Consider the following 10952-nt stretch of genomic DNA (forward strand, 5'->3'; position numbering starts at 1 on the left):
CTTTCTTCTGGCAACAACGTGTTTGTATATAAGAGCCTGGAGATATGGCCAAGATGAGTGTACAGTACAGGAAGCTGTGCATTTACAGTCAAAGCATTGGTTTGTAGCTCATAATCAGCAGTACTGCTGTATACAATCTGAACCTGTACATACTGTACTTGATTACACACTGTAATCCTGTTTGGCTACAATGCCAGGTACTGTTAGTGCTGCTTGCACAAAATATACTTTGTTAAAATCTCATACTAATGGATCTCCTAAGTGCCTTGGATTAAACTATTCAGCAAATTGCATATGTTACATTATGTCATGTTTGAACATTGCACAACAGCAGTGTAAACTCATTTACCTCTGGCAGGCCTGGAGAGGACAGCACTTCTTCCACACTTTTGAGAAAAGCCTGTGTGGAAGAAAATGGACATCATGGAACTGTTGCATCATGTACACATGGGTGGGCATTGTGTGTGTGTGTGTGTGTGTGTGTGTGTGTGTGTGTGTGTGTGTGTGTGTGTGTGTGTCTGTGTACTGGTTGTGCAAGTGTGCTGACCTGTGTGAGATTGTTGGCAGTGTTGTGAGGAATGGTCCTATTGGGCAGCCCCTTCAGGAAGCCTAACACTGGCATGGACTGCGAGTCCTGGGAGCTTTGGACCTCCTCATGCTGGCTGATGACGACAGGAAGACTCACTTCAGTGGCTCTCTGGGGAAACAACAAGCATCAAATGAAGTTACTATCAGGAGGCAACCAGTTCCAACATACACAGGATGTTTGGTGACTGATTTGGAGCCTGAGTTTGGGAAATACTCTTTTTCAGCCTGGTGCTCTAAAGGGAGCTATTTTGTGCGCAGTGTTGAGCAGCTGTCTCCACTTTCTTCTACTTCTCTATCTGTTTTCTACCTCCAAAGCCCTTTAATAAACAGGACGAGTCTGTTCACATGTGCTCTCAATATCCTTTTTTCCAGCTATTCTATCTTCTAAAGGAAACAAAGGCTCAATAAGAAGTGAACTCTTTTCTGTTTATTCAAGCAACATGCCCATGTCTATTTTAAATTTGTGCGTATTTTAGCCCACAAACTGCAATTTCTTCTAAGTGAATGAAAACAAAAAGTCATGTGTCAAAATATACTCAAAATATTTGGTCAAAGTGAAAGTCACCAATACAAATAGTACTTGAGTAAAATTAAATAAGTTTCTGATATATAATGTACTTCAGTACCAAACGAAAAATTCTGGCAATAAATGTACTTAAAGGAGAAATTCATCACATTTTATGTGGATATTCCAATCAGTGTTGATGGTATATGTAGTTAATTAAGGCAATAAATTCCTCTGTGCATGGTTTCTTGAAAGAGAAAGTTGCTTCATGACCACTTTGTGTATTCTTTTGTGGTATTTATAATGATTAAAAATAATTACCAAAAGAACGGGACTCAACATGCATCTCACTAACAGCTGCCAGTGTGCGGAGATGCTGCTTGGTTCTGTGCATGCTCGATTCACCTCTCTGCATCTGTAGTGCTTTGAATTTAGAGGCTTTGTGTTTAGTAATTACAATAAGCTTTAGTGTGTGTTTTCCACAGGCGCACGCAGCTGTTGCATATGCTTTGAGAAGATAAACTGGCGACCTACATATTTTCTAAATATATTTAAATGTTAAAAATAAAAATGTTGTTGTTTGTTTGTGATTATATTTCTCTGGAAATATATACATATATTTGTATATTTCATATATTATTAATGATTAACTGATAATCAGTTGTTATTTGCTAAGAAATTGCTTAAAATGTACAAGTGGAAGTATAAAGTAGCTTTAAATGGAGATACTCTGGTAAAGTACAGGTACATCAAACTACTTAATGGTCCAACTTGTAAGAATTCCCAACTCGTCAAATACGGATGCTCGGGGATGGCAGCCGACCCTGACCTACATTCCCCAAATATCAGTATTTGATGAGTTGGGAATAAGTCTCAAAAATCAGCTTTCTTTCAAAAGGAGCTTTAAGTTCAGTACTTGAAATGTCCTTAGTTCCATTCCACATCTGTCTTTGTTGACTTACGACTGTTGGTGCAGTTGAAGTGTCTTCTTTGGAGGCCCTGGGTGTTGTTGCAGAAACCATGGCCTGGCCTTAATAAGAAAATACAAAAGGCTCTATTATTATATTGAACCACACTGCTAAAATGTGTGACATTGTGTTACATTTTTCAAGTTGGGAAATCCCTTGCTTTTATATCTGAGAGGCATTTTTTTGTGATTTTGTGATGAGATCCTTTGTTGAACCCGACCAGGCCCTGCTGCTGTGATGTAGCTGGATTTTATCAACATACAGCTTACAGTTTATGAGGCTGAACCATGCCAAGTAGTGAATGGAGATAGATTACAACATCCACAGAACTGGGATAATCAACCACATAATACTCTGCCCCGAGCTTCTGTACAAGGCTAAGATACATTTTATGTCTTTGCTGTCATTTAATAAAAACAGCACTAACTAGCTACCAGACAACAGCCATATATGGACGTACATTAGAGGTATAACCATTCCTGCTCTTCTTTGGTTCAATGCAACATTTTATATGTGTGCTCTGGAGGAGTAAAAATATTTTTCTGTAACCATAACAGTGAGGCTCTTTGCGCCTGGTAATGGTCTGTTGAATATATTGCTTTTGGTAACCACTTCTGAGAAGAAATCAGGGCAGTTTACGCTTCACACATCGTTACCAGTTGAAGCTCTAGCAGAACACAGAACTGTAAATACTTTTCATACTTTTTATATATATTACCGTACACACTATGGAATGTATTCATGCACACTCACTAATGTTTCATTCATCAGGCTTCGAACATTTCTCAGACTACCATGAAATTTGGGAAGAAACCACATTTTCACAACAGAATGATATTATTAAAGGGCCATTTCACCCCAAAATAAAGATTCAATCATCATCTTCCCCACCCCATGTGTATGGAAAGTTTCATAGTCAACTAAACATTTCTGGAGCGTGAAAGCAAAAAAGTGTTTGTGGAAAATAAGTAATAAATGGCTCCATACGGCTCGTCTGGAGTAATCCAAGTCTCTGGAAGATCTGAGATCGCAAATTGATTTAAAAAGATGCTTTTCAGCACACTCGGCAGGATGAAATGTTGGCAGTTAACATTTCTGCAAACCACTGATATGTTCACATTTCTACATGTCAAAGGCCTGCATACTGCACAAAATTGACTTTTCCAGGAAAAATGTCATATCATGTTCACATTACATGTTTATGAGCATGACCTGACTGTCATATCAGAAGGTGGAGGGGATGGTGGTAGAGTTACAAACAAGACGGCCATTGTGTTTCAACATTTTAAGTGTCAAACGACTGGCTATTTTTAAGGCGACCTTGGGACAATTGGTAGCTGTGTATGTGGCGACCAAAACAGTTATTTTAAGCCAAAATATAATCTTTTACTAACCCTAACAGAGTGGTTCAGATCATGAGCACAGCATTTTAACTCTAAAGAAACAGAAAATTGCAAAACAAAGAAATGCAAAGTTTCAACATATCCATTGTTTTGCTGACTTGATTGGTTGGTTCCACCCCCACGCACAGTTGAGCTCGTACACTCACTTAAGACAGAGTGAACTTTGAGCTTAGCAACTACAGTGAAGGAAAATAAGGGTGTGAATAACATCTGCTACAAAATTTTCAAACCAATTTAAGGTCAACTGAGAAGGGCTTCTGGAGATTGGAGTATGCTGGGCGAGCTGTATGGAGCCATTTTTTTTTAAAAAATTTCAGTTGTGTTTTATATTCTTAAACAAGTCCCCAGCTACTTCAGTTGTTTAAGAGAATGCTGCAACACTGTTTTGCTGTGAGGCTCCAAAAATGTTTTATGGACTACAAAACTTCATCTGACTTTTCATCTGCATGGGGTTGGGTAGATAATGACTGATTTTTTATTTTTGGGTTAACTGTTCCGTTAAAAACTGGTAGGTTCTCATCAATGTCAACAAGTTTTTAGCCTTTTATGGCACTTTTCTGACCAAAGGAGGTAAACACTTAAGAGTCTGGTGTTTTTGTCCTCGCGTCTTATAACCTCTCACATTTAATCAAAATGATCTGCCCCCTGCAACCCAACATGCCTCTGCACTCTTATAAATACTTATAAGGCAGAACTATGTGAGCCTTAACACTTACAGTATATGGTGGAAGGTTGTGACAGTGTCTTTTGCAAGAAGAGCTGCTTGACAGGGAGCTGTGGTATATTTGTATAGTTTAAAATGTTGTTGTTATTCATGAATGCTGTGAGTGGAATGGAGTGTGGATGAGGACGGAAATTGCTTTTTAACCCCTGTTTCCTCAGAGCTGAGTCAAGAGGGAGGAATCATTATAATAGATATGCCATGTGCTAGAATGACAGGAAATACTTTCCACTAGAGCGTGATGTCCTACCTATGGCTGCACTGTAGTAGAGCAGGATCTCTTTAGGTGGAAGAGCTCTCTCCCAGATGACAAACTCATCAAAGGCTCCCGTTACATAGTGACCATATGCCCTGTCGTTGCCAGTTCCAATGACGAGGTCAGGGTAGGGGTCCCCATAGTACTCTGTGACGCTGCCACCCTCTGTGTCACCAGCAATGAAGGTCCCGTTGATATAGACCTTCAGACCATCCTTTTTTGTCCATGTAAACAGAATGTGGGTCCAGTAGGGCCCTGAAAGAAGAATTTATATAGTACTTGTGATTTATGAAGCGTAGCAGCTTCACTGAATAAACACTGCAAATGGGACAGTTCACCCTAAAATCAAAAATACACATTGGTGTGAGTTTGCATTTTGGAAAGAACGCGCCAAAAAAAAAAAAAAAAAAAAATACATCTGGAAATCTCAACAGCAATGTCACTTTACAGAAATCATGACCTAGTTACTCAAGATAATCCACAGACCTTGTTGTGAGCAGTTACATGCAGGAAATAATCCTTCTACCGAACACTGTGGAGAAGGAGAACTGCATCTATTCATGGACAAGATGTGATTATTAATTGCATCCTCCATCTATGAGTAGATCAGAAGGATTCCTGTGTGACCCTGTTCCTTCTCGGTGGTAAAAAGTAAATAGCTCCTACATGACACTGCTCACAACAAGGTCTGTGGATTATCTTGAGTAAAATCCAGAGGAAATATTTGCATTTTGGATGAACACGATTAGGAGTCCTGTCTGAGGCATATCAGTGTTTAATTTGAAGCTAAATGCTAACTTGCTCAAGTTTAGCAGGTATATTGTCTTGGATTTTTGCCAATCTAATGAATTAATCCAGTTTTGTTTCAGCACTTTATTTTATTTTTCTTTCTTATTTTATTCTTTTTAATTTTACAATAGTCTACATAAATCCTGTTAGCCCACAGAGCATGAGGCCAGAGTCTGTTGCTCTGCTGCCAGCTCTTTCCAGTCAATTGTACAAACAATTATCTTACTCAATCTTGTTTCTCTTAAGAAAACTGACCCAATAGGCATGACAATAACTGTCTAAAAAACCACTTCTGCCAGAAGAGCAAAACAACCAAAACACATCTCATTTGTGGTTAGAGTATAAACCATATGTGCTAAAGTCCACCCCCACTTAAACATGTCAACTCTCTCTTTCTCCTCTTCATGTATAATGTAATATTCTCAGCCTTCACTGACAATTATATCGGTCACAGGGCACCTCCAAGCTTTCCCTCACATATGTGGCACGCAAGAGAAAGAACTGTCCCGAGACTTTGACATGTCACACTGTATGAGAACCAGATGACGTGTGATCCTCTGTAACCTTACCCTCAGATTACAATTGAGTTATGACGCCCGGTGAACACAACCTTGAGTAATCGCAGCAAAAACAAAGATGACAGAAGTAATCCGAGAACAAAACACTCATCTGCAAAGGTTTCACATAATGTTAAGCCTTTTTCTATTTTGTCAAAACAGTTTACCAAATCATTTCATCTCATTTAAATACACCTTTTTATTTTCAGAATTGAATTCAAAGCATTTGTCACAGTCTGACCTGTATTATGTTTCAAATGTCATCTAAATTAACCTCCAGTATTCCCCAAACATTATCGTATTAAAGAGGGAAATGACTGCATCTCATTACACATCCATGATAATTGTATGTTTTGTACAGCAAAACAGTTTAATGAAATGTATCCTTGACTTGCCAGAACAACACCCTGCAGCTACATCTGGTTTCAGTCAACCAAACCATGAATGCAATAACATAACTAACAATTTATGGTTTAAAACAACAAAAATGTATACTTCCAGGACCAAAGTGCATTCCTCATGGGTACTTATGGGAAATTTAACTAAAAGAACTATAAGATAAATTCAGCTGCAATACCTGGAACTTTTATGTTGACCTTCCATCTGTGGTTGTTGCCTCGAGTATAAAACTCCACGTATCCTACGAAGGGATTGGTGTAGACAGAGAAGCCATTGGAGATAACCTTTCCTCCAGAGGCTACAGCGAAACGTGACTCTGCCTCGTGGTTCTTCCAAAAAAAGGAGAAGGTAATCCCTGGAGAATGATGAAAAATCAATCAACACAAGAAGCTGAAATGGTTCTAGAATAACTTGTGTTTTGCACAAATGATCGTATGCATAAAGTACAGTGCACTCACCCTCAGGACCACACAGAGTAGGGTCACTAATGCAAGAATTCTGGTAGTTTCCAAAGTGGAGAAAGGTGCCGCCGTTATCTCCGTTCAGATAGATGCCCTTGTTGACCATTCCTTCAACAATATCTGCAGCAAAGAAATCAACTGCATCATTTCACTGCAAAACTATAAACGGTAGGTCTACTTTAAGGATAGGTTCACCCAAGAATGAAAATTCAGTCATCATCAAGTCAGTCTCATTCTGATGGAAAGTCAGGTGAAGTGTTGTAGTCCACAAAACATTTCTGGAGCCTCACAGCAAAACAGTGTTGCAGTATTTTCCTAAACAGCTGAAGAAGCTGGAGACTTGTTTTAAAACTTTAACGTAACTTTAACTTAAATGGCTCCATACAGTTTGTACAGTGAGTCTCTGGAAGCCCTGAGATCTGAAACTAATTAAAAGTGTTGAAGTGGGAAAATGAGGGTGTAAAAAACATATTTTCATAATACTTTCGGGGCTTCCTGAAAGGTGGTATTAAGCCAGATGAGTTGTATGGAGCCATTTTATGTTTTTTTGGTTGTTTTTCACTTTTTAAAACAAGTCCCCAACTACTTCAGTTGTTAAGGCGAATACTGCAACGCCGTTTTGCTGTGAAGCTCAAGAAATGTCTTGCGGACTCCGCAACTTCACCTGGCTTTCCATCAGCATGGACTGAATCTTCATGTCTGGGTGAACTGTTCCTTTAAGTGCTATAATGTCCCAAATGTTCAGTTCTATATTTGTTTAATCAAATCATGCAGCTTTCTCAGTACCTTTGTAAAAGAATACAAAGGCATTAACGAGTGGCTTAAATGAACATTAATGATTTATTAAAAGGCCAAGAATTCCTCATCTTTAGTTATCCAGCATTTATTGTTTATTTCTTTGCACCACTTGTACTGTCATACCACACAGAGCAGTTGACTTATATAGACTTTTATAGTGTTTTTTCACATGATATTGTGCAGTGCAGGCTTGACCTTTCACTATTATTTAACTTATTTGTTCAGCTTTCTTGGTCCTTTTTCCTTGCCGTATGTCTATTTATGTATAAGTACACTGAGAGCAGCATAAAATCGGAGTCAAACTCTTTGCATGTGTTCACATACTGGGCCAATAAAGCCGATTCTGATTTTGATCTTTGGCTGAACAAGGAGAGAAGTGCAAAATACTCAGCTCAACAGATCCAGAGAGGACAACAGAGAGAAGTGGGTGATGCACAAATGAATCTCAGTGAGCAGAAAGTGATGGATCCTCACCTACTGTTGCAGAAATGTTAGTGTAGGTAGAGTCATTGGTATACACATAGGAAGAGTTATGGGAGGAAGGGAGCACAGTGTGGTTGTGGATTCTGACAGCTGGACAAAGACAACGGAGATAGACATTGATTCACACCTATATTGACACATAACAGAAGAGAACAGTGAAAGGGAGACAACAGGAGGGACGTGGTGTGCAGGTATGAGACAGAGTGATGCTGAGCGCAAAGAGGATTTTCCTGAACTCAGAGTGACTCCACACATCATACTCAAGTCTATACCTGATCCCTCTGCAACTTAAACATTTATCTGAAAACTTGCATTAACTTATGTGGTGACAACATGGCCGCAAACTCAATGTGGAAGAAATTAATTCTCATTAGTACTAATCAGAATTATGATCATTCCCTGCATTTTGTCAGACTTTTACCACCTCCAGATGATCAGATACTACATAATAAATAACAGCAGCACATTCAAAAAAGCATGATGATGGCTGGAAGGTTGGTGGTGACAAACAGCTTGAGACCATGCAGACAGAGACGTTTAGGTGATGCATTCCTATGAGCGTGTGCAGTCTGTTTATGTATGCACATACTTATGTTGCTTCCGTTAACATAACCTGGTCTGTTTCCAATCTGGTCCCACAGTTCATGGATTCCGTCCACAGCGTCGAGAGGCCAGTAATGTGAGGCCGTGGCCAACACCTGCAGGCCTGGGCGGATAGAGTTCACGGGTAAACAAGCATCAAGAAAGATCATTACTTTAAATTTATTTTCCTGTTACTCTTTTTGGGATTTTGTGGGAGATTGAAAGATTAATGAGTAGAGCCGTAAACAAATAAACAACATCCTCTTATTTGAAACACTTGTACTGATCACTAGAGCTGCAACAATTAATTTTGATATTATTTGTAGATTTATAATCGCTTAAAAAATATTCTTCGGTTCCAGCTTCTTAAATGTGATTATTTTTTACAGTTTCCCATTCTCCTCTGTAACAGTGAACTGAATATCTTTGGGTTGTGGACAAAGCAAGACATTTGAAGACATCATCTTGGGTTTTGGGAAACACTGATCTACATTTTTCACCATTTTCTGATGTTTTCTAGACCAAACAACTACTCAATTAATCTAGGAAATAGACAGTTTAATTGAAAATGAAAATACTAGTTGGTTGCAGCCCCACAGTTTGCAATATATTTAAAAAAAAATCGCTTTACCTGGATGCTTGGCAGGTTGTACCACTTGTGCGTAAACCTGTAAATAAACCAAATGTATTTATAAAAGCTGCTATGATCAGACTCTAATATGAGAGGATAGGACTATAGTTGTCAAAATATGTGGGGTTTTTTTGAGAGCTTACCTTAATACAGGAGACAAACGCTGTAAAAAGGTGAATTCGCAAAGACAATTCCATAGCTTTTGTAAAATGTACCATACAAGTTTTTTGTTGTTTTTTTTTTTAAAAAAAACAGCTGTTAAATCCCCAAATGAAGAGCCCAGGAGGAGTCACTCATAATTCCAAAAACTTCTGATCAGTCCATGTGTCCAGGCTTAGAGATTTAGATAAATAATGATGCTAACAGTGCTGGAGCAGAAGACAAAAGGAATCAAAGTTCTGGCATGAGGCAGACAAACTTCACAATCTGCCCTTTCATGATACAAATCTGAAGCTTCCACTTCCACGTAGAAAATCCGTGTAATCCTACTGTGAAGCAGCCTTTGTTTCTTTGACTTTCTGTGCCTGCATCTGGAAACAAGGAGAAGAGGAGCTCCGTGGAGGCGTACTGACTTTCTGGACTGAACGTGGGAATTGCAAAACGTGATGTCATTTTTTGGATCTTCTGAGGAGGGGCGTTATGGAGCCGTGCGTAAATGGCATTATTTGTGCGTAATTGGAGATTGCGCCGGGAATGAATGAGATTACGATCTGTACTGTGCGGTCCAAATACTGTTTGGATAAAAGATATGTGTTAAACATGTGATCTCATGATTAGTTTGGATGTTGGGTTAAATTACAGGACTACACCCCGGAGAACAACAGGGATGCTGCTGAGATTGGGTGGTTACTGAAAGGCGGGCAGACGAAGAAATCACACAGTTACAGTATCTGGATTACTTACTTTAACTTTTTATGAGGGACATGATGGATTGGATTAATTACGCTTTAACCACTTAAATGTTTTACTAAATGAGATAACTCACCGCACACTATGCTACGATCTATAAATCGTGTTTGTGCCAAATGAGATGCTTCACAGTTCGTCTTTTCTTGTGCTACTTTTGCGTGCTCGTTTGGAGCAGCACGGGGTTCCCAACCTTTACTGTGTCCCTCCATCAACACCGTCACTCATGTTCCAGACATGTTCAGTTTACATAAAGTCAAACTGGACGCTGTTCTACTACGTATTGCTCATATAATAGTGCATTACAATATCTTCATGGGCTGCTGCTGCTAATGTTTTTGGTCAGTTTGGTCAAGCTTGCATTCGTGTCAAAAGCTACTAGTTAAATGTACTTAGTTACATTCCAGTGATGGAATGTAACTAAGTACATTTACTCAAGTACTGTTCTTGAGAACAATTTTCAGGTTCTTGTACTTTATATGAGTATTTTAAATTTCCGCAACTTTATACTTCTACTTCACCACATTTTGGAGGCACATATTGTGCTTCTTACTCCACTACATTTACTTGATAACTGTAGTTACTAGTAGCAGACTGCGTGCTGCATCACAGCCAAAATAGCGTTTTTTAAAAAAAAGAGAAAATGCCACATTGTGGGTCCGATAATCGCTCGATCTGTAGTTTCCAGCATAAACATAAATGTAGGCTAAATATATGTAACTATAATTGTGCCTTTGAGACTAAAGTACGTTATTGACATGAAATGACTTTTGACACAATTGCTTTACTTTTACTCGAGTATGATTTCTGGGTAGTTTTTACAACACTGCTTCAACAATACTGCCTTTAAGAGCGAGTTAAAGCTATGTGTTATATAACACCTCCATTGATTATTATAGCGGACT

The 10952-nt window shown here is 38.8% G+C and overlaps 1 protein-coding gene across 1 annotated transcript in view; it reads right to left on the reverse strand.

The window, feature by feature from the left end:
- adgrd1 (adhesion G protein-coupled receptor D1) overlaps positions 1-9408 on the reverse strand; it is a 48877-nt gene extending 39469 nt beyond the window's left edge. Inside the window, exons 1-9 of the mRNA XM_073466362.1 lie at positions 9285-9408; positions 9142-9178; positions 8518-8634; positions 6645-6767; positions 6365-6541; positions 4436-4696; positions 2056-2123; positions 548-697; positions 350-400 (exon numbers count right to left, since the gene is read on the reverse strand). Of these exons, the coding sequence (XP_073322463.1) occupies positions 350-400; positions 548-697; positions 2056-2123; positions 4436-4696; positions 6365-6541; positions 6645-6767; positions 8518-8634; positions 9142-9178; positions 9285-9359 (1059 nt within the window). The 5' untranslated portion in view covers positions 9360-9408. The remainder of the gene's footprint in view (positions 1-349; positions 401-547; positions 698-2055; positions 2124-4435; positions 4697-6364; positions 6542-6644; positions 6768-8517; positions 8635-9141; positions 9179-9284) is intronic.
- Between the last annotated feature and the right edge of the window lie 1544 nt (positions 9409-10952).

Source organism: Pagrus major, chromosome 5 (genome assembly GCF_040436345.1).
Source record: "Pagrus major chromosome 5, Pma_NU_1.0".
Taxonomy (NCBI): domain Eukaryota; kingdom Metazoa; phylum Chordata; class Actinopteri; order Spariformes; family Sparidae; genus Pagrus; species Pagrus major.